Source organism: Emys orbicularis, chromosome 7 (genome assembly GCF_028017835.1).
Source record: "Emys orbicularis isolate rEmyOrb1 chromosome 7, rEmyOrb1.hap1, whole genome shotgun sequence".
Lineage (NCBI taxonomy): Eukaryota > Metazoa > Chordata > Testudines > Emydidae > Emys > Emys orbicularis.
In genome coordinates this window covers 84190107-84216847 of record NC_088689.1, presented here as the reverse complement: position 1 = coordinate 84216847, position 26741 = coordinate 84190107, and the positions used below count along the sequence as shown (strand labels likewise).

The 26741-nt window shown below is 46.6% G+C and overlaps 1 protein-coding gene across 1 annotated transcript in view; it reads right to left on the bottom strand.

Moving 5' to 3' along the window:
* The window catches only part of DCAF1 (DDB1 and CUL4 associated factor 1), a 98781-nt gene that overhangs the window by 48185 nt on the left and 23855 nt on the right, over positions 1–26741 (bottom strand). The window contains exons 5-16 of the mRNA XM_065408140.1: positions 25932–26069; positions 24327–24830; positions 21599–21700; positions 20751–20909; positions 11144–11323; positions 10006–10215; positions 8589–8758; positions 7489–7613; positions 5033–6293; positions 3833–4031; positions 3080–3162; positions 254–338 (exon numbers count right to left, since the gene is read on the bottom strand). Of these exons, the coding sequence (XP_065264212.1) occupies positions 254–338; positions 3080–3162; positions 3833–4031; positions 5033–6293; positions 7489–7613; positions 8589–8758; positions 10006–10215; positions 11144–11323; positions 20751–20909; positions 21599–21700; positions 24327–24830; positions 25932–26069 (3216 nt within the window). The remainder of the gene's footprint in view (positions 1–253; positions 339–3079; positions 3163–3832; positions 4032–5032; positions 6294–7488; positions 7614–8588; positions 8759–10005; positions 10216–11143; positions 11324–20750; positions 20910–21598; positions 21701–24326; positions 24831–25931; positions 26070–26741) is intronic.

Genomic DNA, 26741 nt, shown 5'->3' with positions numbered 1-26741 from the left:
CAATTAGAGGCACCATATGTCTAAAAGGCAGGTGGCATACCATTCAGCATTACAGCCTAACTCAATTTTCAGGTTATCCCAATGCTTTTAAATGCAGTGAATAAGCTAATCTACACTTTTGAAGCTGTTCCTGTAAAGCCTTTAGTTTGCCAGTTACATACAGCTCCACCGTACCCACATCAGTTAACAGATGGTACGGGTAGGAGAATAACCTTGTCATGGCTTCAAAGAATCAATTTCCACTGGTACTTACATGGGCAATGTCCCCTTTTGTGCCAATGACCCTATCCTGAGAGTGCTTGCTGAACTCCACATAGTGATCATCTGGGAAGGAATGCCTGCACAAAAACAATCAGTGATGAGGTCAATGAGCAGCAGATTCAGACTGTCCATTCTGAATCAGACACACACTGTGGAAATATTTCTGGCAGAGGTTACAATTTTTAACATACAAGAAATAAAACCTACAAGAGCATTCTCTGCTCCACTGACCATAGCAAATGGCAGTGCTAAAATGCACACACCAGCTGGGAGTTGTCCATTTGTCAGAAGAGTATTTCCTATCCACAGTCACAAACAGTACAGCTGTGAAACACACCAGCAGCAAGGCAATTTGTGATCAAAAATCACCTCAGAACATTAACTGCAGCTGCTCGAGAAGACAGAGGTGACATTATATTTGCTAAAGAAGGCTAGGGGGAACATGTAAAATTCCCACATGCATAGATTTGAGTGCATAAAATCTCCTGTCCATAACATGCCTTCCAGTTAATTTAAACATCGTCACATTAAAAAGTTATTGCTATTGCCCATAGTCTAGTAGGCAATGGTTAAACCTTTGAGAGAGGGGAATCTCTCCCTTCTGTTTTCTAAAGGGACTAAAGAATGGTTAATATTGAAATTAATTTAACTTTGCCATGTTTGCAGTTCATAGAATATCAGGGTTGGAAGGGACCTCAGAAGGTCATCTAGTCCAACCTCCTGCTCAAAGCAGGACCAATCCCCAGACAGATTTTTACACCCCAGTTCCCTAAATGGGCCCCTCAAGGATTGAACTCACAACCCTGGGTTTAACAGGCCAATGCTCAAACCACTGAGTATCCATTATCCTCCCCACAGTATCCATCTGCACCGCAAAATTTACCATGCAAATTACTGTGCTACACTTTTTCAGTAGCCAGCCTTAAAAGATTGCAAAAAACAAAACAAAAAATGCTACTTATTTGCTTTTTATCAAAATCACAATTTTACTCATCTGTCTCAAGTAAATATCCTCCAGGCAAATAGAATTTTGTAGGGCTATCTGCATCCAATGAAGTGATGAAGACACAACAACATAGGAACAGAGCCAGACTTTTTTATTCAAACACTAACAATTTGAATGTTCTGGTCATAGTTATGTTGCACTATCCTTTTACACAATATAACACTAACCATTTTTTCCCTTTGAAGTTATTTCATTTAACTGGTTTCCTGATAACTTTTAATTGTTCTAATTTTGTTTGATCATTTTAAACTAGTCAATACTGTGTGATCTGTCTTCTACAAAACCTCTAGGATAGGTAAGATTCCTTTCCCTTATCCCTAAAACTGAAGCAGTATTCAGAAGCTTGCTTTCAGGATGCACATCAACGACTCTCCTAAGAAACCAGGAGCTGAAATGTTCCTTAATTTGGCCTTTGAGTACAAAATGCTCTCTTAAGAGAGCCAGATTTAGTGTAAATGTACATACCGTGCTCTAAATATTTTCTCGTTTTATAAGAAAAACTTGTTAATGTCTCAGAGTATATAGAGTCTGGTGGGATTTTCCCCCACTGCCCCAAACTCACACCTTTGGTTGGAATTAGGGCTGTCAATTAATCGCAGTTAACTCAAGCGATTAACTCAAAACAAATTAATTCGATTTAAAAAATTAATCACAATTCATCGCAGTTTTAATTGCACTGTTTAACAATAATAGAATACCAATTTAAATTTCTTATAAATATTTTTAGATTTTTTTCTACATTTTCAAAATATACTGATTGCAATTACAACACAGAATACAAAGTATACTGTGCTCACTTTATATTTTATTACAAATATTTGCACTGTAAAAAGGATAAACAAAAGAACAGTACATTTACGAGAGATAATGCTGCCTGCTTCTTATTTACAATGTCACCTGAAAGCGAAAACAGGTGTTCGCATGGCACTTTTGTAGCTGGTGTTGCAAGGTATTTACGTGCTAGATATGCTAAACATTCATATGCTAAACACGCATATGCCCCTTCATGCTTCAGCCACCATTTCAGAGGACACACTTCCATTTTGATGATGTTCATTAAAAAAATAATGCACTAAATTAAATTTGTGACTGAACTCCTTGGGGGAGAATTGTATGTCTCCTACTCTGTGGTTTTACCCACAGTCTGCCATATATTTTGTGTTATGGCAGTCTCAGATGACAACCCAGCACATTTTGTTTGATTTAAGAACACTAACTGCAGATTTGACAAAACACAAAGAAACAAACTTGTTTGTCTTAGTGATTGGCTGAACAAGAAGTAGGACTGAGTGGACTTGTAGGCTCTAAAGTTTTACATTGTTTTGTTTTTGAGTGCGTTTATGTAAAAAAAATTCTACATTTGTAAGTTGCACTTTCACGATAAAGAGATTGCACTACAGTACTTGTATGAGGTGAATTGAAAAGTACTATTTCTTTTATCTTTTTTACAGTACAAATATTTGTAATAGAAATATAAAATGAGCACTTTATACTTTGTATTCTGTGTTATTGAAATCAATATATTTGCAAATATAGAAAACATTCAAAAATATTTAAATAAATGGTATTCTATTATTAACGGTGTGATTAAAACTGTGATTAATCATGATTTTTTTTAATCTTGTGATTAATTGCAATTAATGTTTTTAATTGTTTGACAGCCCTAGCTGGAATAGGTTTCCTAGCATATAGCAGCTCTCAACTGCCAAGAACTTGAATACATTTTTGCAGTTTGCCATTCCAGGGGTTTTGGGGTACATTTAAAGGTTCTTCTTTAACTTTGTGCATTTCAGACTATCAAAGAGTACCTACTTCATGTCAAAGACAGATTTCATCCCCCACAGCGCAGACAATGGCTGGCTCCACGTAGCAGATGTTAGCAGTAAAGATCCATCCTGTAGTTCAATGGTGTGAGAAAACAGCAGAGAAATACAAAGTGGAGTTATTGGTACACAAGTGTATTTTCTCACATGTACAATAGGGGTTTAGGAGTGCTCAAAGGACCCTTTCTCACTGCACTACTCAGGAATGGTGATCAGTTGGAAAATTATACCACTATACAATATTCCTCAAAAATGTTATGGCCATCTAAAGGAGCTATACATTATGATGGCAGTAGATGAGAAGGGGGTAATCCTTGCCTAAGCTCCAATGCCCTGTGAGTGGAGAGGAGAACTCTACTTATTTTTTTTTAATTTCTTCCTAGATTCTTGCACATCAGGTTTCAAAAGGAGAGTTCTTTGTTACAGCCATCTTGTGTTTCTCCTATACATATGCAAAGTCACTTCAATAGCCCTCTTCGTCAGCCTTACAAACACAGGTTATCTATGCAGACACAAAGCTATTGCATCCCTCTTGTGCCGTTAGGTAAAAGGAAGGATTTATATAATTCTAAGGGAGGAGAGCAAAAACTGTTCCACTGTTATTCTGCCAGTATTTTTGTAGGCTATGCTGCATGCTAGCCAGTAGATGTGCTTTGGTTCCATGTAATCCATATGGAGCAAAAACAGGACAAGGTTTAAACCACAGGAACTCAATGTTCAGATGAGGTCTTTGACTCCTTACCCTGGATGGCTCAAGGTGCGTGATGGCAGAGTTATGGCAGTTGTAACTGGCCTCCTCCTGCCCACTGAAAACATTGTAGAGCTTCAGCTGCCCAGTGCAAGTGCCCAGCATTAGGAACCGCTCCCGTGCAGAGAATGCACAGCAGGTAAAGCCACTTTCATCCTCATTTGCTTCCCGGAACACAGAAATTGGACGAAACCTGGGGAAGGAAAGAATGTAGAAAAGTGACCCAAAAGGAAGGAAAGAAAAGCAACAATGAACAAGGGTGGGACGATCTTAAAACCTGTGCCTGAAAGCTCAGGTAGCTACAGTTATTACTTCAGCTTTCTTTTTAGGGGAAGATTAGAGAGAATGACATCAGTGGAGTAGGAAGAAAACAGCTGACACTGTGGCTTGTAACATCAGGATTTGTGTCCTGCAAGATGAAAGCCTTGAGTCATAACATCCTACCAGATGTAAAATCTGGATTCAATACCTTCCAAGTTTTACTGGTGGAAAATCTGTGGCATGGTCACATGGGAAAACCTGGCCAGGTGGCTAAGACCTCATGAAAGAAGCATAGAACAAGCAAAACAAGGAGAGAGGGTACATCAAGTGTCTCAGGATCATAATTTTTTTTAGGTGGTAGTGTGGTTTTATCACCACCAAAAAACATTTGCATCAACATATGATCATTTTACAGACTTATCAGCTCCTCCCATTTATTCCACATCTGAAGAAGTCACAGACTTCTGTGTAGAGTAGGACAGCACTACTGGTGGCTGTGAGGAAGAGGAGATGGGGGTAGGCTGCAAGAACAAAATAGAGATCCTGTATTCATTGATTTGCCAAAAGCCCTAGATCGGACAGATAACCTCATGCCTTCAGTAGCTCAGCCTTTCTGCCTCAATTGCCTCACCTGTAAAGTGGGGATTACAATACTTACCTCCCGGGGTGGGGTCATGAGGCTTCATTAGTGTCTTTACAATACTCTGAAGCTTGAAGGGGCTATATTAAGTGCTAATAAATATCAAAGAGAATCAGAATAGCTTCTTAAATTGGATTTGAAAAGTTCTCCCAATTGTCACCGTAGAAGAAAAATGTTTTTATCTGTCCAAGGAATGAGGATTCTGGGACCTGCATCCACCTTTGTAGCAGGTAAGACCTTTTGGCACAGACACCACCCCAAGAGGATTTGAGAAACATTCCTTTCTTCCTTACCTGCTGAATATAAGGTGTCTATCAAAGCATCCACCGTCCACCCCTCCATACTTCGGAAAGGCTGCCCTACGGGTCAGCCGCGAGGTAAAGTTAGTTGGCGCCTGGCGCCTCTGTTTTGGCTCAGGGCACTGGTGGGGAGTAAAGAGAGAGAAAGGGGGGCAGGTGGCAACAGGGTTCTTGCAGCGGGCATGCTGCTCCCTAAGGTACTCTGTAATTATACTGTCCAGCGTGGGTGGGGAAGGGAGGTGTCTGTCCAGCTGCTTTTTGATGGCTGGGCTCTGGCTGTAGGCGCCGTGGTCCGATTTTTGTCTCAGCACTCTGATTTTCCTGCCATTGCAGGGTGGTGGCCTCTCTCTGATGAAGCTAATCCTGCCAATCAAAGGGGAGTTGCTGGCATAAGAAGGACCTGGAAGGGCAAGTGGACCCTGGGATACAGAAGGCCTTGGTTGAGCATGGACAGAGGTGGCAGTAGAACCTACAGAAGCATGGCTACTCAGTCGGGCTGAGATACCATTAGCTATACGAGGTGTGCGAGGCAGAGCCACAGGGGAGGCAGCGGCTGCAACAGGGGTGAAGGCAGAGGAGTGAGATGCCGCAGTCATGGGTAGATCTGCCTCTTTAGTGAGGACAGTAGCAGTTTCTCCTAGCCCCTTAGAGATGAGATGGTTCCGAATCAAAAGCAGCAACTCCTTTTCAGGAAACGAGATCCTTGACTGGGCCACCACATCCGCTTTCTGCAACCGAGCCAAGGAGACATCTGTGCCAATCAGCAATGGCTTCCCCGAGACACGCTCTATCAGCTCAGCAGCATACTTGCAGAACTTGACATGGTCACTGCGCTTGTCCTGGAGCACAGGCTCCTTCATCAGTTGCTGGATCTGACAGCTGCTGAAGAGGGGAAGCTTGCTGATGATCTGCCGGACAGTACTGCTACGGGACAGCCCCACCAAGGCCTTGCAGGCTAACGCTCGGATCTGATCTGCATCTGTAATTGGCATCTTTATAGACAGTAGTGACAGCAGCACTTTGATGCCATTGTTGGACTGCACCACATTCCACATCTTGGCCAGTGTGTGCTCACTGCTTTTGGGTGCCTGGGGGAGCTTTCGTCGGGGTGTTCCCGAGATGAATTTGCCGATACTGGAGATCCGATTATCTGGGCCACACACACAGTTGATGATGATCTGAAGGGCTGACTTCTGGATCTCTGCATCATGGATGAAAAATTCACCCTCAGCAACCCCCAGGATGATGCTGATACCTAATGAGAGAAATACTTCTGTTACCATGCTAGCCTAGTTAAGCATTACACATTGTTCTACAAATCAGAGTACGAGACATTGCTCAGCTCTTCATCTGGGTCCCTCTGCAGTCACCTCATTCTCCCTGACCACCACAGCTGTTCCTCTATCTCCCCAGGCTAGATAATCCCCTCCACTAGTACCACCCACTGATATGCTCCGTGAATCACACCACAGCAATACTCGGTGGTGGGTCAAATATGGTCTCTCACAGAAGGTGATCAGGCATGGTCCATGTTTGCTTTAGGCCAGGCACCTCACCAGACTGCAGCTATGACATGGGGATTGACATCACAGAAAGCAGCTATTATGTACGTAACAAAGCAAAAGTGGAGGAGAGGGTAACTTTTTATTTTAAAAAAGGACAATATACATCACACCCTCCAGAGTGACTCAAAGAAAAAAAGGCTGGAACTGATTGCTTTTTGGTCAAAAAGCATCTATTACTTTAATTGTTCTTCAAACCCAACCTTCATTCCAGGAAGGACCAGTGTGCTGCCCAGAGAAAGTGCTCACACGAGAGATTCTCTCTCACAGCTACACCAAGTGTCTCCTCCCCAGCCCCACTTCTATAACATGCCAGGCCCCTTCCTCCTAACATTTAGAGCCCAGAAATCAGCCAGTTGATTCATTTGCAAGCTGTGTGTGGCATGACTGACCCAAGAGACTGAATCAAAGAGGGGCACACTCATCAGCTGTTCAATTATTTAACAGTCAGTACTCCCCTCCTACCCACTCCCAATGCCATATCCCATGAGGACACTTTAAGAGTCCGGGAAGCTGAGTGACCCTCACTCTCCCATTGGAAATGTGGATTTGCCAGTATTATTTGTTGAGCACTGACAATGTGCTCTGGGTTCTTCAGAACAAGGAGGAGACAAAGGCTGTGCCCTCCAGGAGTTTACAATTTAAGTACTATATCACAATCTCCTTTCATTTATTTGCATCACTGGCTGTGACTATGAACCAAGTGCTGTAGCCCTCTATCTTACTGTGGGGGGCATGAAACAAGTCACCTAAATACCATTTAACTAAAGATATGCTGGTCCTGCTTTGAACAGGGGACTGGACTAGATGACCTCCTGAGGTCTCTTCCAACCCTGATATTCTATGATTGTTAAAGTACTTAAACCCTAAAGGCCAAGCTCAGCTTACCCACAGTGGAGACAGTAGATCCTGCTTCATCCAACACATCTACAGGCTCTGCCAGCTGCAACTGGATTTTAGGAACCACAGTAAGGATAGCCAGAACATCCAAAGCGTAGCGCACTGTGTCATTCCTGGAAGAGTACAGCGAAAGAAATAATTAGAAATACTAGGATAGAACACCTATAACACTTCAACAGGACTCCCTGCAGATTCTTCTCTCTTTGGCTACACGTTGGATACTGCAATGTAGGATGAGGTCCGGGGGATGAGATGTCTCAGGAATTTATAAGAAAGTAGCTTTGCTCTGGCAGCATGCCGCTGTAGAGAGCCTATTGTCAAAAACAGCAGAGAGGCCTTTAGGAGTAACATCTCCTAGATTAGTTCTATGCAACTCTAGAGTTTGGTCACTATAGAATTTCCTCTGAGGTCACCAGTCTAAGCATAATACAGTAAATCAGCAGCTTCCAACACCCACTTTTTGACTGGCCAGATAGTCATAACCTCTATACAGGCTCATATTTCAAAACACCTGGCCAAATTCAGCAAAGTCAACACAGAGAGATGAGAAGCATCTCTCCTTGACCCAGCTAATGGAGATTTGCCCTCTGCAGGGCAGCCTAAATAGTTGGTTTTTCCCTTCTCTCTGCACTATGGAAGATTATGTTTTCTAGTCTCCAACAATGCTGTGGTTATTGCTTTCTGCTACTAAGCAAACACAATGAAAAGTAAGCAAAGTTAGGGGTGGATGGGAAATGCAGTGGATTAAGACTGGTTAAAATCTACTCAGCTTCTATTTTACCAGTGATTCTTGAAAACTAGAACATTCTGGCTCTGTAGAGCCCTTATGGCATTCACATCATCATGTTTCCACTGTGGTTCAACTGTCAATGATACTCCTTCTTTCATACACACTAACTACAGGACTATAGCACAGGCTCCCTGCAGATCACGAGACACTGTGTATGTGTGCCCTTAATTAGATGTTGTGGCTCTGTTTAATGTAAAAATGGAAAATTTTCTTATTTAAAGTATTCAATGCCCCACTACAGAGTTGCACCCTACAGTTTGGGAAATGCAGTAGTATAGTATAGTTTCTACTGTCTCACCTGGCATAGTACGTCTTCCAGTTGCATGCTATGGAGATAAGCTGGAGCATGAGTTGCACACAAGACAATTTGAGAAAGACTTCCGCTGGCTCCCAGTAGAGCTGTGCTGGACCATACTCTATTAGAAACTCCATCATCTCCACAATCTGCTCATGGGTGTAGGAACAGGCCTGTAGGGAGGAGGCAGGGTGAATTAAAGAGCTATCACAAAGGTTATATGCTTAGTAGAGATTACACCCTATATTCTTAGGAAATCACTCCCCTTGGCAGTTGCATGAACATCCAAGTCTAGTGGCCATTAAGACACCACGCAGCTAAAATAAATACAATTTCACTCGTAGTTAATTTGCTGTTGTTTTGCACTTTATTCCCTTACTATACTATCTAGTGTAGCTGCCACTACATAGATGCTAGAGAAATTACTAAAACAATATCCTTCAAGTTTCCCACTAGACCTAGAAATGACAAGTGAGTTTGAGAAAAGCTAAGAAAGAGTATCAAAATAAAAGTTCTGGCCTCATGGGGCTAATATACAGTAACAACTACACAATTTAGAAAGAGTTCAGTAAGAATTTTACACTAATATGATTCAAACTCTCAAAAAGCTGCAGTAAAATGGAGTTACAGTCCCTAAATTCCAATCATAAAAACCATTTAAAATAGAAAAAAAACCTGAATAGGCTTTTTTCTCGACCTTCATCACTTCATCTTTCATACATTTCAATAAACATGTGTTTTACAACATAAAAGAAAAGTGACTTTAACACAAGATTCCTGCATTTTTAATTCCTTTGTTTTTCTGAATGAAACTTTAAGTGTAATTTTTGTCACTCCACAGAAGTGGAAGTTGTCTTTTCAGTTCACATCTAAAAACCCAGCAAAACACCAGAACAGAAACCATAAATGTATTGAATTTGCTCCCTCAGGACGAATGGTTAATGGATTTACAATTTAAGATCAACTGGAAAAAATAGGAACTAAAGGTAACACAAGGATTTCTTAGCTTATTTCTAAAGACTATTGTCCTCCTTGGGCACAGAGAGGATTGTTCCCTCTGTTGCCAGAGCAGAATCTCACAACGTGACCCAAATTCTCTTCAGTACCTTTAAAAACTTTCTTGATCTTGCCCTTTCAGAGGTGAAAAACATGAGAAGGAAGTAGGTATGTGATGAAAAAGTTCTGATTAGACACTCTTAACTTAACTCTTTGATGGGAAAGATGTGGCAGCTCCCAATTAAATGGAAGCCAAATACCTCCTGAAACTTTGCTACAGCCATTTTTCTATTGCCATGAAGTTCACTGGGGAAAAAAACAAACAGTCTGTTGTGTGTCCTGCATGGATTCCACTGACTTCAGAAGACATTATTTCATTTCCATGTCTGCGACAATGTGAAAACGTCACACACAGACTGCTCACCTTGTACGGTGGTTGCGGATGGACCAGAATGCCACCTTCAGTGCGCTGGAGCGACTGCTTCACCTGTTCAAGTTTGATGGCAAGGTGAGCTTCAAAGTACCTGCGCAGGGCCATGCAGGTGTGCTTCCCAGTTTGGCGACTGGCAAAGATCTCGTCGTCACTCAGGAGGGCTCCCTGGTCTTCCAGGTTTAAGATCTCCAAGGTGCTGATCTATACAAAGCAAGTCAAGAAAGGGGAAGCATCTTTTCACTAGGCTCATTCTTCAGGAATAAGATGCCTACAACTGCCAACTGCATATGTACGAAAACTTACCCTATAGAGCTAACCTCACTATCAGGATGGATATCAAATATCACAGCTGAAACTGTAGATTTGTGTTCTCTTTCAGCTATTAAGCCTCTTTTTGCAGAGATAGAGATAACTGGGTGAATAGCAACATTCTCCGGGAAGAGTAGTTCCCTGTCCCCCGTTACACATAAAACCAAAGGTAAATCCAATAGCCACATCAGGGCAGATCTGGAGAAGGTGTTTCTACAGCAATCACATGAGGATTAGAATACACGTTGGTGGAATGGTATCACTCATGAGGTGAAAGGTCTGAGAACTAAGCCAAAGTTAGAATTTAATAGGCCATTGCCCAACCAAGAAGCCATTGCTCAACCAAGGAGCAGCACTAACAGGCTGTTTGGGAAGTGTCACCCAGTCCTCAGCCTTAAAGACAATAATCAATAGGACCGGCTCTAGGCACCAGCAAACCAAGCATGTGCTTGGGGCGGCACAATTCCAGGGGCGGCATTCCGGGAGGCTTTTTTTTTTTTTTTTTGGCGCGTCGGCAGTTGCGCTGAGGTTTGTTTTGGTTTTTTGGGGGGCGGGGGAGGGGGGGGCGGCAGCAAAAAACCTAGAGCCGGCCCTGATAATCATAGGATCTTTGAGTGTGAGAAGAGAGTAAAAATGACCCCAAAATGGGGAGGCAGGCTACTCACATCCATCATACAGAATCCCCACATCCCACCTCCATCCATTCCAACGGGAGGGAGGGTTGGAGAAAATGGAGCTCTTTACAGCTATAAAGGTAAGAGCTCTAAAACTTGACGCTAAAGCAATGTCTCGGAACGTAAAAGGAGACTGTAATCGTTACCAAGTTCACTAGGCGACGGAGGCCATCATGCCTGTCGAAGAGCTCCAGGACAGCACGGAAGGAGAAGCAAATGGAGAAGAACATGGTAGCATGGCAGCAGCCCGAGGCATGGGAGCATTCCATCAACCACAGGGTGTAGTTCACAACATCCGACAGCACGTTATGGGGATGCATGCACACCTACAAAGCAAAAGGTGCAATGACAACCCTCTCATCCTGGGGACAGACACACTGAGTGCGTGCTTACACTCAGACAGTCACCACTCACTACATAAGAAGTGAAGTAATTACTAATACAGTTGCTTTTATCCTGAGCAGCAATGAGCACAACCTCTGAATCTCAAACCGAAGGACACAACTCGAAAACATGTGCATGGCTCAAAAGACTTCGCCCCATTTAGCCCACAGTGGCTGACTGCACCATGGTCCCACCTCTCTGGATAGGAAGTGGGATTTTTAACAAACTGTTTTATTAACCTGTAATCTTTAGTCATATACCATACTTTAAAAAAAAAAAATCCAAAAGCCCATTAGCCTTGCTAAGGTCAGACAATATGACCTTGTTTCAGATCATTATTTATATTTATCAAGCACAGGAGAGGCAGCTTAGACAAACAGAAATGTTCTTTGACCTGCAGAGTTTACATCTGAATATAAACCAGGAGCTTCAGAAAAGTGGGGTTTGGATCATTGGAAAAGCCTGTCGAACAGGTTCTCCTTATTAGGGCGGTAGGGGTGTACAGAGACAAGAGGATCCTAAATGCCAGTAGCTAGAAGTGCTCTAGTTAGATCAAGCTAGCTAACTAGTTTTCCATCCCCTGCCCTGTGTTTTCTGGAACCACTCCCCTTTGCTCCCTGCCAGACACCTGGAGGAACTGGCTAGCAAGTCAGATGATAGTGATTTGCTGGCTGCCAATTATCCAGAGATTTTGGGTAACTGCCACCACTTTTGGACAGTGGTGTTCACCGTGCTATGCTAGCAGAAATCCCTCTTTAGCTCCAGGTTAACTGCTCATCATGCAGGATAACCACAAATCTGTACACTACTTGTTTACTGGAGTTGGCGTCAAACAGAAAAGAAATAAGCAGAAATTCAGGAACAGCCAGACACTAAGGAATTTAATAGGCAGAAGTGTAGTTTCTTATGTTAACTACTAGTTTAGTTGCTACTGTCCTTAGTTGAAAAAGAGAGCCTAAGAAGTTAAGGTGATATGGCCAGGAACCACATGTAGCCTACTGTCACTTTGGAAGTGTGGTACACCTGTGGGGCTAAATACAGGGTACCACCAAAACCTGTCTAAAGGGATTCAAAGATGGTAGCCACAATCAGAGTGTTAAATGAAAGATATGATCTATGGTCAAGTCTCTTAACCATACATCCTTTTGAGACCAGCACTCCAGTACCCCAATTTGGTACCTACCAGAACAGAGTATCCTAGAACAAACAAAAGCAAGGCTCCTTGCTCCAGGAGCTACAGTGTGAACAGCTTCAGTTACTGTGCAGTGACCTCTCCAGGCAACTCAGAAAAGACGGTTATTCACCGTTGTAACTGTTGTTCTTCGAGATGTGTTGCTCATATCCATTCCAATTAGGTGTGCGCGCGCCGCGTGCACGATCGTCGGAGAATTTTCTACCCTAGCAACACCCGGTGGGTCGGCTGTGGAGCTCCCTGGAGTGGCGCCTTCATGGCGCTGGATATATACCCCAGCCGACCCAGCGCCCCCTCAGTTCCTTCTTGCCGGCTACTCCGACAGTGGGAAAGGGGGGCGGGTTTGGAATGGATATGAGCAACACATCTCGAAGAACAACAGTTACAACGGTGAGTAACCGTCTTTTCTTCGAGTGCTTGCTCATATCGATTCCAATTAGGTGACTCCCAAGCCCCACCTAGGTGGCGGGGTCGGAGTGAGACATTGCTGTGTGCAAAACCGCTGACCCGAATGCAGCATCGTCTCTGGATTGTTGCACCAGCGCATAGTGAGCAGCGAATGTGTGGACCGATGACCAAACTGCAGCTCTACAAATGTCCTGGATCGGGACTTGAGCCAGGAAGGCAGTCGAGGAGGCCTGGGCCCTCGTGGAGTGAGCGGTGAGGCGTGGCGTCGGGACCCCGGCCAGGTCGTAGCAAGCACGTGATCCAAGAGGACAGGCACTGTGAGGAGACCGGTGAGCCTTTCATCCGGTCGGCCACTGCAACGAAGAGTTGTGTCGTCTTCCTAAACGGCTTTGTACGGTCAATGTAGAAAGCCAGGGCCCTGCGTACGTCCAAAGAATGCAAACGCTGGTCTTGGCGAGTAGCATGTGGCTTCGGGTGGAAGACCGGGAGAAATATATCCTGGTTCACGTGAAAAGATGAGACTACCTTGGGAAGAAAGGCAGGGTGGGGGCGAAGCTGCACCTTGTCCTTATGGAACACAGTGTATGGGGGCTCGGACGTAAGCGCTCTGAGTTCAGAAACGCGCCGTGCTGAGGTGATGGCTACAAGGAAGGCTGTCTTCCAGGATAGGTACAGGAGTGAACAGGTAGCCAATGGCTCGAACGGAGGCCCTGTGAGCTTGGAGAAAACCAGGTTGAGATCCCATGTCGGAACCGGCTGGCGTTGCTGTGGGTACAGTCGGTCTAAGCCCTTGAGGAATCCAACGACCATCGGGTTAGAGAAGACCGAGGAAGCGAGTTCTCCTGGGTGGAACGCCGAAATAGCGGCGAGGTGAACCCTGATTGAAGATATCGCCAAGCCCTGCTGTTTTAGGGATAGGAGATATTCAAGTATGAGAGGAATAGGCGCCTGCAAGGGGGACGTAGCTCGTTGCTCGCACCAACAGGAGAAACGTTTCCACTTTGCTAAGTAAGTGGTCCGTGTAGAGGGCTTTCTACTTCCCAGCAGAATCTGCTGGACGGGCTGCGAGCATTGCCGCTCTGTCCGATTCAGCCATGGAGCATCCACGCTGTGAGGTGGAGCGATTGCAGGTCGGGGTGACACAGTCGGCCGTGGTCCTGAGAGATGAGGTCGGGGCACAAGGGAAGCGTGATCGGTGCTTGAACCGAGAGCTCCAACAGTGTGGTGTACCAGTGCTGCCTTGGCCAAGCTGGAGCGACTAGAATCACCTGTGCCTGGTCTCTGCGTAGCTTGAGTAATACCCTGTGGACCAGTGGAAATGGAGGAAAGGCGTAGAACAGGTGGTCCTTCCACGATAGAAGGAAGGCGTCCGACAGAGAGCCTAGAGCTCGCCCTTGCAGGGAGCAGAATGCCTGGCACTTCTTGTTGGCTCGAGACGCAAACAGGTCGACCTGGGGAAATCCCCACCTCTGGAAGATGGAATAGATGATGTCGGGGCGAATTGACCACTCGTGCGTCTGGAAGGACCTGCTGAGATGGTCCGCCAGCGTATTCTGGACTCCAGGGAGGAACGATGCCGTGAGATGTATCGAGTGGGCGATGCAGAAGTCCCACAGGCGAATGGCCTCTTGGCATAGGAGCGATGAGTGGGCTCCGCCTTGCTTGTTGATGTAAAACATGGTCGTGGTGTTGTCGGTGAGAACCAACACGCAACGGCCCTGTAGGAGATTGAGGAATGCCTGGCAGGCTAGGCGCACCGCCATCAGCTCTCGGACGTTGATGTGCAGGGCTAGTTGGGACGCGGTCCACAGGCCCTGGGTATGGTGCTCCCCGAGATGAGCGCCCCATCCTAGAGATGAAGCGTCCGTGACCAGGTGGAGGGAGGGTTGTGGGGCGTGAAACGGCACTCCTGCACAGACTGCCATGCGATCCAACCACCAGGTGAGGGAGGTCAAGACCGAACACGGAACCGTGACCACCATGTTCAGGTTGTCCCGGTGAGGACGGTACACCGATGATACCCAAGCCTGTAGTGGGCGAAGCCGTAGTCTGGCATGCCTGGTTACGTAAGTGCACGAGGCCATGTGACCCAACAGGGCGAGGCATGTCTTTATTGTGGTAATCGGAAATGTCCTGAGGCCTTGAATGACGCTTGTGATGGTATGAAAGCGGTTGTCTGGTAGAATGGCTCGGGCACATCTGGAGTCTAGGATTGCTCCAATAAATTCTATCCTCTGGGTCGGCACTAGAGTGGACTTCTCTCTGTTGAGCAGAATGCCCAGCTCGTGGAAGGTTTGTATCACTATGTGAACATGACCTTGAACTTGGTCTCTGGTGCGGCCGCGTACCAGCCAGTCGTCTAAATACGGGAACACCTGTATCCCTTGTCGACGAAGGTATGCCGCGACGACCGCCACACACTTTGTGAACACCCTGGGCGCCGAGGACAAGCCGAAGGGAAGGACTGCAAATTGGTAGTGCACCTTGTTTACTACAAATCGCAGGAAGCGCCTGTGAGGCGGATAGATCACTATGTGGAAATATGTGTCCTTCATGTCGAGGGCAGCGAACCAATCTCCAGGATCCAGGAAGGGATAATGGTCCCCAATGATACCATGCGGAACTTCAACTTTACTATGAATTTGTTGAGTCCGCGCAAGTCTAAGATGGGTCGCAGACCCCCTTTTGACTTGGGGATCAGGAAGTAGCGGGAATAAAAACCCCTGCCCCTTAACTCTAGCGGAACCTCCTCTATGGCCCCCATAGAGAGGAGCCCAAAAACCTCCTGTGTAAGGAGTTGCTCGTGAGAAGGGTCCCTGAAGAGGGACGGGGAGGGGGAATGGGAGGGGGGGAACGAGGAAAATTGGAGAGCGTATCCCCTCTCCACCGTGCGAAGGACCCAGCGGTCCGAGGTTATAAGGGACCAAGCACGGTGGAAATGGGAGAGGCGATCCCGAAAGGAGGGAGTTGGATCCTGGATATTGGTTGAGGTGCCGTCCTCGACCGCACCTTCAAAAGTTCTGCCTAGGGCCTGAAGGTGGCCTAGGCGGCCCCTGGTTTTGAGCCGGTTGAGGGCCGGTCGACCTTCGCCTGCCACCTCGGCCCCGCCTTCTGGCAAAGTCCTGTCTCGGACGAGGCGGGGGAGGGTAAAACCTTTGAGGCTGGGGCCTAAAGGGTCTGCGCTGAGGCCCTGGGACATGCATCCCCAGGGAGCGCATGATTGTCCTCGAGTCCTTAAGGCTCTGCAGCCGAGAGTCCGTCTTCTCGGAGAACAGGCCCTGGCCCTCAAAGGGTAAATCCTGTAGAGTCTGCTGAAGTTCAGGCGGCAAGCCTGAGACCTGGAGCCAGGAGATTCGCCGCATGGCTATACCTGAGGCCAGTGTTCTAGCGGCTGAGTCTGCAATGTCTAAAGAGGCCTGTAAGGAGGTACGTGCCACCCTCTTACCTTCCTCTACTAAGGCCCCGAACTCTTCCCTGGAGTCTTGGGGGACCAGTTCTTTAAATTTTCCCATCGAGGTCCAGGAATTAAAGTTATAGCGGCTCAAGAGCGCCTGCTGGTTGGCCGCTCTAAGTTGTAGCCCTCCCGCCGAATACACCTTGCGCCCAAACAAATCGAAGCGCTTAGCGTCCTTCGATTTGGGCGCTGCAGCCTGCTGGCCGTGGCGTTCCCGTGCGTTCACAGATGACACCACTAGTGAGCACGGTTGGGGGTGGGTATATAGGTACTCATAATCCTTTGAAGGGACAAAGTACTTTCTTTCCACGCCTCTGACTGTGGGTGGGATAGAGGCAGGGGTTTGCCATATTGAAGTGGCATTAGCCTCAATCGTGCGTATGAGAGGTAGAGCCACTCTAGATGGGGCATCAGCGGAGAGGATGCTCACCACCGGGTCCTGTACCTCTACGATCTCCTCCGCCTGGAGATCCATATTACGCGCCACCCGGCGCAATAGGTCCTGGTGGGCCCGAAGATCTATAGGGGGCGGACCCGTGGCGGTTGTGCCCGCCACCGCCTCATCTGGGGAAGATGAGGAGGATGCCTCCGGTGGCAAGGGGTCTAATGGCGGGTCCTGTTCCAGGGGTTCATGAAGCTGGGCATCGCCTGTCCCTGGGTCCGGGGCCTCAGTTGGTGTAGGCACGGGGGCCTCCATGCCTCCTGGGGGAGGGCGGGAGATGGTGGCCTCCGGGGCCCTGGGCTCGGAACGTGCCGAGCGAGAGGCTGATGATGGTGGAGCCCCCTGCGCCTGATGGTAGGCCCACGGAGTCCAAAAGGACCAGTGCGCAGGTCCCTGCACAGGGTCCTCAGCCGCGTCCTGCCAATGGCCCAAGTCAGACGTAGCCGCCTGCCCCTGAGGAGGGTACACCGATCTGGAGGCCCGCTCCGAGGAACGAGATGCCAATCTCGAGGGCCAAGGCGGTGCCGAGCGCGTCGAAACCGGCTCCGGATGGTACGGTGCCGATCGGTGCCGGTCGTAGGGGGATCGGTCCCTGCGTGGTGCCGGTGAGCGGTACCGGGATCGGGAACGGTGCCGGTAGCCCCACCGGTGCCGAGATCCGGACCTTGAGCGGGACGACGACCGCGACGAGAGGTGGTACCGGGAGCGGCCCCTCGAAGTCGAACGACGCTCATACCGGTGCCGCGAACTACGTCTGGAGTCCGATCGGTACCGATGATCGTGACGGTGCCGAGACGTAGAGCGGTGCCGGGAAGAAGACCTTGGCCGCGAGTCCGACCGGTGCCGAGGTGATAGTCGGCGCCGGGACTGCGAGCGGCGGCGGGACCTGCTCCGAGATCTGGAGCGGTGCCGGAAGTCCCCGGCCGGAGACGGCGGGCGCAGCAGGGCAGGCTTGCCCCGGGATTGTAGTGCGCGGGAAGCCACCGGTGCCGGAGGTGGAAGCAGTGCCGGCTCCGTGAGCGCAATAAGGTCCCTGGCCGTCGCAAACGTCTCCGGGGTGGAAGGGAGACAGGGCTCCACCACCGACCGAGGTGGAGATTCTGTGCGCACCGGACTCAACGGCCGCGGCGCTGGAGTCGACAGTGCAGCAGGGACTTGCTTCTGTCGGTCCACAGAGGGACGCGGCTCTACCCCCGGCACCGGGGGAGCCGGCGTCTTCAGGACAGCAGTCTCCTGCGCCTTACGGGCTTTCTTGTGGCCCGGAGATATGGACCGGTGCCGAGTCCCTTGTGGCAGGTGCGGTGCCGAAGGCGGCCGGTGCCGTGAGGACTTGTCTGAATCAGCTCGCGGTGCAGTACCAGTGGGGGCCGCCGGGGCTGGGCGCGCCGAAGGAGGATCCGGGCTAAGTGCCGCCTCCATTAGGAGCTGCCGAAGTCTAAAGTCCCGCTCCTTTCTCGTTCTTGGTTTGAAGGCCTTACAGATCTGACACTTATCTGCCTGATGGGATTCTCCGAGGCACTTCAGACAGGAGTTGTGCGGGTCACTCGTCGGCATAGGCTTAGCGCAGGACGCACACGGCTTAAAGCCAGGAGCCTTGGGCATGAGCCCGGCTATGCGCCGGGGGAAAAAGGGGGGAGAACAACCCCCTTAACCCCCTGCTAACTATATACAATTATCACAAAACTAAAATGAATAACTATCTAAAGAGTAAAAACAACTATAACTAGAACTATCTACAAGAATTGAAGAGTAAGCTAGGGAGAGTGGAGAACAGCTATGCCGCGCTCCACAGTTTCAACGACCGTCAGGGGCGGTAAGAAGGAACTGAGGGGGCGCTGGGTCGGCTGGGGTATATATCCAGCGCCATGAAGGCGCCACTCCAGGGGGCTCCACAGCCGACCCACCGGGTGTTACTAGGGTAGAAAATTCTCCGACGATCGTGCACGCGGCGCGCGCACACCTAATTGGAATCGATATGAGCAAGCACTCAAAGAAGAACAACTAGTTACTGTATTCTGAGAGAGTTATATCCAGCCCGTCTCATTTTAAGAAGCCAGTCATTGCACAAAACTACATTTGTAGCAGCCATTCTAACATACTATTCAAAGCAATTTAAAAACAGACAAAAACTGGAGGGAAGTTGTTAGCAGATTCTCATAATCTGACAAGAGGAGACAAGGACAAACTTCCTAGTGGCAGATACAAAAAAAAAAAAAAATTCAGGTAGGGAAATAACTCTCCTTAGCTACTCTGTTCATAGCTTCATAGATCTGAAGGCCAGGAGGGACCATTATGATCACCTGGTCTGATCTCCTGCGTAACAAAGGCCATGATACTGTCCATGCTTTCATAGAATCAGAGAAATGCAGGGCTGTAAGGGACACAAGAAGTCCCAAGTCCAGTCCACTGTGCTGTAGCATAAGCAAGAAAACCTAGATCATCCCTGACAAGTGTTTGTCCAACCTGTTCTTAAAAACCTCCATTGATGGGGATTCCACAACCTCTCTTAAAAGCCTATTCCAGAGCTTAATATAATTATAGTTAGAAAGTTTTCCCTAATATCTAACCTAACTCTCCCTTGCTGTAGATTAAGCTAATTAATTCTTGTCCTACCTTCAGTGGTCATGGAGAACAGTTGATCACTGTGCTCTTTATAACAACCTTTAATAAATTTGAAAATTTATCAGGTCTCCCCCTCCCCCAGTCTTCTTTTCTCAAGATTAAACATGCCCAGTTTTTTTAAAATTTTTCCTCACAGGTCTGGGTTTCTAAACCTTTGATCATTTTTGTTGCTCTCCTCCGGACTCTCTCCAATTCATCTACATCTTTCTTAAAGTGCAGTGCCTGGAACTGAACAAAGTAATCCAACTGAGGCCTCACCAGTGCCAAGCAGAGAGGGACAATTACCTCCATTATCTTACATGCAATACTCTTTTTAATACACCCCAGAATTATATTAGCCTTTTTTGCAACTGTATCACATTGCTGACTCGTATTCAATTTGTTATCCACTATAACCCTCAGATACTTTTCAGCCGTACTACATAGCCTACAACCATTTTGTACTCGTGTATTTGATTTTTCCTTCTTAAGCATAGTATTTGGCAGTTGTCTTTATTGAATTTCTTCCTGTTGATTTCAGAACAATTCTCCAATTTGTCACATTTTGAATTCTAATCCCATCCTCCAAAGTGCTTGCAACCCCTCCCAGCATGGTGTCATCAGCAAATTTTATAAACATACGCTCCACTCTGTTATCCAAGTCATTAATTAAAATACTGACTAGTACGAGACCCAGGACTAATCCCTATGGGATCCCACTAGATACGCCCTCCCAGATTAACTGTGAACCATTGTTGCAGGTGAACTATACAATGAAGTGTGGGTGGCCTCATGAAGTTTCACTGCTTGTTTTGGAGCCTCCCTCTGGACCGTGCAATAGAGCAGCCACCCAAGCTTGGATTTTATGTGGAAAAGCAATCCCAGTAAATCAGTAGCCACAAATTCATAGATTTGAAAGGCCAGAAGGGAGCAATATGATCATATGACCTTCTACATAACACAGATTACAAAATTGGGAAGGGGGGTTGGCAAATTTTCCTGTGATTTTATGTTCTGCTATTCCCCCGGTTACACCCCCTGGAAGGAGTTACACACCCCCATGCTTAAACATAATCGGTCAAACACTCTCTCAGTGGTACTGTACATATTCCTTCACTTCACTCCTTCTCTATACAGGCCATGGCCTCAAAACAGTAGCTGGCTCTTCAGCTCTACCATTGAACTGTTCATTCATTGTTTGAACCAACAGTGACACAGAGCTTCTTGATACCCTGTGAATCACTACAATCCTAGTAAGGGAATGTCTCTTACCCTCTCCATGGCATCCTGGTTGTAGGATAGATAATATAAGCACATGGAGACCCCTGTAGCTGCCATGGAAGGACGAGGAATCTCTAGCAGCTTCTGCACTCCTCCATGAGCAACAAACTCCGTAGCAAACTTGTTGTGGAGCAGCAACGATGCCAAATGCTAAGAAAAGAAAGCAGGTTAGTGTGGAATTCCCCATACTTCTCTCAGTGCTCTGCAACACTTGAGAAAGATCCTGCCCTGCTACTTGTATAGGGAGGTGGCAGAGAAATGTGGTTCCCTAATTCCTATTCTCCCCACCATCACAGGCAGCAGAATGTAAAATTTAACTTATGTAAACACCTTTCTATTATACAGTAACTCCTCGCTTAACGTTGTAGTTATGTTCCTGAAAAATGCGACTTTAAACGAAACTATGTTAAGCGAATATGAACACTCAAAGAACTTTATAAAGGCTGGAAAGAATCCTCATTTTACACATAGGGAATCTTAACCTAACTGCACTTCAGTGATTTGTTCAAGGTTACACAGCCAATTAGCAGTAATGCCAGGATTAGAACCTGCAATCGACATTTATTCACTTGCTCTCGCCACTAGAAATCACTCCCCATTTATTTCATATGACAAATGGGAAGTGGTCTCTCCCACTTGCTGCTTGCTTTGTCCTTGCAGAGCATCTGATTCAAATTGATTCCATTTCCAATCCCAGGCCAGCCTGCACGACATACAGGTGCCATCTACTGAAGGAGAAGAGCATTCGCCTCAGAAACCTTTGAGCCTGCAGAGCAAATAGCTGGTTCAATGCACCACAATTCAACACACAACTTCTTTGCACTATGAGAGTAATTTACCTTTAGAGCTTCAAAGGTAAGCAGCACATCATTGGTCCGTTTCAGGTCAATGTAGAACATCATCAGCTCTCTTGATCCAAGTTGCATGAAGATAGGGAGCAGCTGAAAACAGTGAGAATTGAGAGACTTGCTCAATGTTTCATAGCATTTAAAAGGTCTGTTTTATTTTTTACTCTTTTCCCAAACCCCAATTTTGCCCTATTAGAGGATACCTGTTATGAGAGGTCAAAGGTACCCAGCTCCATCCATAGGAAGCAATAAAAGTTAACAGACCTCTTGTAATACATCTGCTGACTGCAGCAAGATGCATGACAGCGGCCACATGGAAATCTCAAGCCACTCCTTCTGTAAGAATATGACATGTCCATACAGGGAACACCCTGGCGGTAGGTTCTGTTTTCCATCTGTGCAAAGACAACTACCCAACAACCAAACAAAAAACAGGAGAGCAAGGCAACAAAGCCAAAACCCCTTCATATAAAATTATATGTGCAAGTATTAACTCAAAATTTTATATCTTATTATTGCTGACAGACTGCATGCCATCCAGCATGCAGCAATACATGGGGATTATTATGACAGTCCCATAGTTTCTTTGGTTCTCTCAGAAGCAGAGTGCATACGCACATGTAAGGTATGCCATAAAGCAATTTTGTGTTGCTGGGTTGCATCTCAGACCAAGTTAATCAAGGGAAATTTTCTAAGCAAAGGTACAGCCTCTCGACAGACCTGTGCTAAATCATGGCTTCTTGGTGAAGCTGGTCCGACCCCTACTATTTGTGTCCAGATATACAACAAAGCAAACAGCTCCATTTTCCAGCTTGAATGTGCAGCATGAATGGAGCTAACTTCCAGAAAGCAGGATTACTGAAGCGGTCACACAAGGCACTTGCTTTAACACTTCACACATACATGGCATCTTTTCTCTCAAAGCACATTACAAATGTAGGGTGTTAATCTTAATTTTACAGATATCTTGAAACATATACAATTTCCCTACGATATTTGCCCCGTCTCACACAACAAATCACTAAGAGTTAAGAAAAAGAAACAATCCAGGAGTCTGATTCCCAGTGACCTACTCTATAACCGTTAGCCAGGACTGCCGCTTAATTTCACCTTAACCATTTATGTCTCATATTTTAAGTGAACAATTAGTCTGAAGATAATTTACACTTTAGGAATCTATAGTGACCTATGCCACATTCAGGACAGATCCTGAAATGGAACAATGGCACTCAGATCTTTACCCCTAATATCATACATAGGGTTGGCAGAATTTGATTATTTTTTTGTTTTAATTTTGATAATTATTTTTATTCATTTTTATTTTGAAGGGTTTTTTTTTTCTATTTTTAACTATTTTTATTTTTACAGTTGTGGGGCATATAGGGTTGGAGTTCATGTTAGCAGTGCTGACGGTGGGGCTGCAGGGGCTAACTGTGCAACTGAGGGGCCCAAGACACCAGGGCTCAAGATGTGGCTGCAGTCATCCAGGCCTGATGGAGCAGAGACCCCCAGGCAGGACTGAGCAGGATAATGAGCCCCCCAGCCGGGGGGAGGCCATCCCACTGCTGAACAGTTCCTGCCCAGGGACAGCTCCCACACTCTTCGCTGGTGAGTGAGCAAGTGGGGCCGTGACAGCAGAGCTGAAGAGGGATCCCTTGATGGCCACAGGACTGGTGACACTGGATCCCTGCAGGTGTGGGGAAGGCTGGGGTCCTAACGGGGTACAGCAAAGACCCCTAGCCAGGGCCATGAGGATGACAATGAGTCCCCAGGTGCAGGGGTGGACACCACACTGCTGAATGGCACCTGCCCAGGAATAAAGCCATTCAGAAGTGGAATAGCATCCTCCATGGCCAGGGACAACGATGACTCCTCCTCGCAGTACTGGCCAGGGGTCTCTTCTGCCAGGCCAGGATCGCAGTTTTCCCCACACCTTGCGCCTGCAGGGACCGGATGTCACTGGCTCCACTCACTCACGCACCAGCCAGAAGCGTGGAGGCTGCCCCAGGCTGGAACTGCCGGGGGCTCATCCACTTCCTTGCAGTCCTGGCCAGGGGTTTCCGCTCCTCTGGACCAGGAGACCACAGCCTCCCTTGCACCTTATGCCTACAGGGATCAGATGTCACTGGTCCCGCAATCCATGCAGGTTGCCCTCTGCAGCTCCACTGTCACAGGAGTGAGGGAGCTAAGCAGGGACCACTGAGTTGCAAAGGATACCCTGCACGGCCACAGGGCCAGTGACACCCAGTCTCTATAGGGTGTGGGGAAGGCTGCGGTTCTGGCAGGGCAAAACAGAGATCCCCTTCACTCCCAACTCATGAGTGAGAGAGTGGGTCTGTCACAGCAGGACTGCAGTGGGCACCCTTCACTGCCACAGGAGCCATTCAGCAGTGGGGTGGTCTCCCTTGTGGCCAAGGGCTCATCTTCCTCCTCCTTGCAGTCCTAGCCAGGGATCTCTGCTCTGTCCTACCAGGGCTGCACCCCTCCCTGTATCTTGTGACTCCCGAAATCAGGTGTCACCGGTGCTGAGGCAGCACAGGAAACCCTCTGCCTGGCGTCACCGATTGATTTGTTTTAGTCTATTTCAGTGTGTCAACAGAAATCAACTTTCACCGACAGTTATTGATTAAAAGCAAATCTTGCCAAGCCTAAAACATACAAAAGTCTCATCAAAACAATTAAAACTCAGTCTGCTTCCTCCCCTCCCCTATATGCTCACCTCTTGGTATTCTCCTAAGGGGGTCAGGTACTGCAGAATTAGTCTCTGCTCTATGGCAGGAGTCAAAGGGTAAAGGGTATAGTTGGTGCCAATTACCCATGGGGACATTTCTGACCAGCTGCTGTTGGATAACTCAACAAACATCCGCTCTGGCTCTGAAGAAGAGAAGCCCAGTTTTTGTTTGGCCTTCCGGAAGCTGTCTCTTTCATGCGGTTTCCCTGATTTGCTTTTCCTTAGTCCCATGTCCTCAAGCTTTGTGGCAGAGTTCACTCGACTGCTGGTCTTGTGGCTTGTATCAAGATGAAAAGAGATGTCCATATCCCCGGCAACTTCCTCCTGTTCCCCATCTACTGCCATCTCCCCATAGTCCATATCCACAGCCTCTTCATCCAGAGGCAACAGAGGTTCCGAAGGCAGTTTCCGAGGACTGGGACGCTTGTTTTCCTGTTTCATGGTCATTTCATTACCCTGTAGCTCCCGTAGCCGTCGAAGAACCAAAGCTACCTGTCATGCAAAGAAACAAGTCAGAATGCATCCACTGACTTCATGTAGTAACCAAATAGTGCATCTAGCCTGCTCCAAAGATTGGCCATTACCAGATTTGTAAGTCTTCTCACGCTTATCATAGATCCAGCTCTTTAGCATAAGGTATCATGCATGCTGTGGTCTGCATTTGGGCCAGAAATAATCTGCCTCAAATAATTAAACCTAAGGAATTCTAATCAAGCAAAAGGGAAGGTACTTTTAGCCATAATGGCTTCCTGTATGAATAAGGCCAACAATACCCAACATCCTTATGACTGACGAGGAGGTGGCCTGGGAGTTGTAATCAACAACTGAAATGCTGTAGCCAGAATATATATGCTAGAAGATCCTTTGTGTCCCCTGAGCGCTTCCTCTACTCCCTTAGCCTGTGGCAAGTGCACACTACCTCTGCAGCAGTAATTATATCAAACTTGACTTAAGTTTCTAGAAAACTCTCAAGACCCAATTTCACCTCAGTTGTGCAAGCATGAATTTAATCCTGCTCATACATTGATGTATCGTATTCATTTGAGAGCTAATTTCACCTGTCCCATATGGATCTAAATTTATGCCATTTATGCCATTTATGTATTGACAATTTACATAAGGTATCACAAAACTAAAGTGATAAAAGGCTTCATATTAAAAAAATGTTATTTCACGTTAAGTTGTTTCTTTGTTGTTCTGCCTTTCATTTTACAGCATGTGTCCAATATGTGAGCTTTGACATGTGATAGCTATGGACTTTGAATGGAATATTCCAAAGTACTTAAGGGAGCTAGGAGCACAACTCCCATTTACAGTCAATGGTACTTGTGTTCTTAGCTCCCATAGGTACTTTTGAAAATGCCACCCACAGAACACAAGAAATTGGGTCACAAAACATACCATCAAAAAATATGCCTTCGAGGAGAAGGTGAATGAAACAAAAGGCATTTACTCCTGCAGTTTTACTATTAGAGCCACTAAAGAGTGCATAAAATACTATTTCATAAATGTCAGCAGCCCCAGGCAAACAAAAAAAGTTTTATAATTTCATGTCCCTCTCCCGAAAAGAAAAGCATCTCATGTGGACATTACCAGTTGAGAGTTCTCATCCCTGTAGTTGGCAGCAATATCTTGGTTTTCCATAGCACCTCCTAGCAACCCAGTTGCATATGTCCTCAATGGCTGATCCGCCTCTCGTGCCCACTTAAATAGATTTTCAACTATGCCTTCCTAAAGTAAAACAAAAAAGCCATTCAGACACTAAGTTTTCCTCCCTTCCTCCCTCCCACCATCAACTGTGTTGAGGCACAGTTCTCCTTACTCCCCATTATTCATGTTACACACCAACAATTTACATTACATGGTTTGGGTCAGGATTTCTATGCATGCAGAATTCACTTACATGTTCATTTGGCTTATTGCCCAGAAAGTACCAGCACTCAGAAGGTTAACACTGACTATCTGGCCTAATTCTCTTCTCAGTTACACCAGCGTAAACCTGAAGTAATTCCACTGATCTCAGAGGAGTTGCTTTGGATTTACACTAGTATAATGAAGCAGGATCTGGCCAAAAGTGCTTTGCTTCAACAAGACATTTTATTATTCTTTATGGCCAGATTGTGATCCCTTTGGAGCCAACAGAACTATTAATGAAAGTAATTGCTCACCAATGAAAATAAGGGATTCCTTAATCTGGCCCTAAATCCAGAATGGTTTGGTGCAACAGACACCAGTGGAAGCGTACTGATCATTTCACTAAGAAAGAGAAGCTATTTTTTTTAGTAAGAATGCCACCCTACTTCTGTTTGAACAAAATATCTGACAGATAAGAATTAATCTAGGCAGAATTAAAAAGTGAAAAGTAACAGTGCAAGATCCTGCTTTTCTCTTGAAACAGTATCA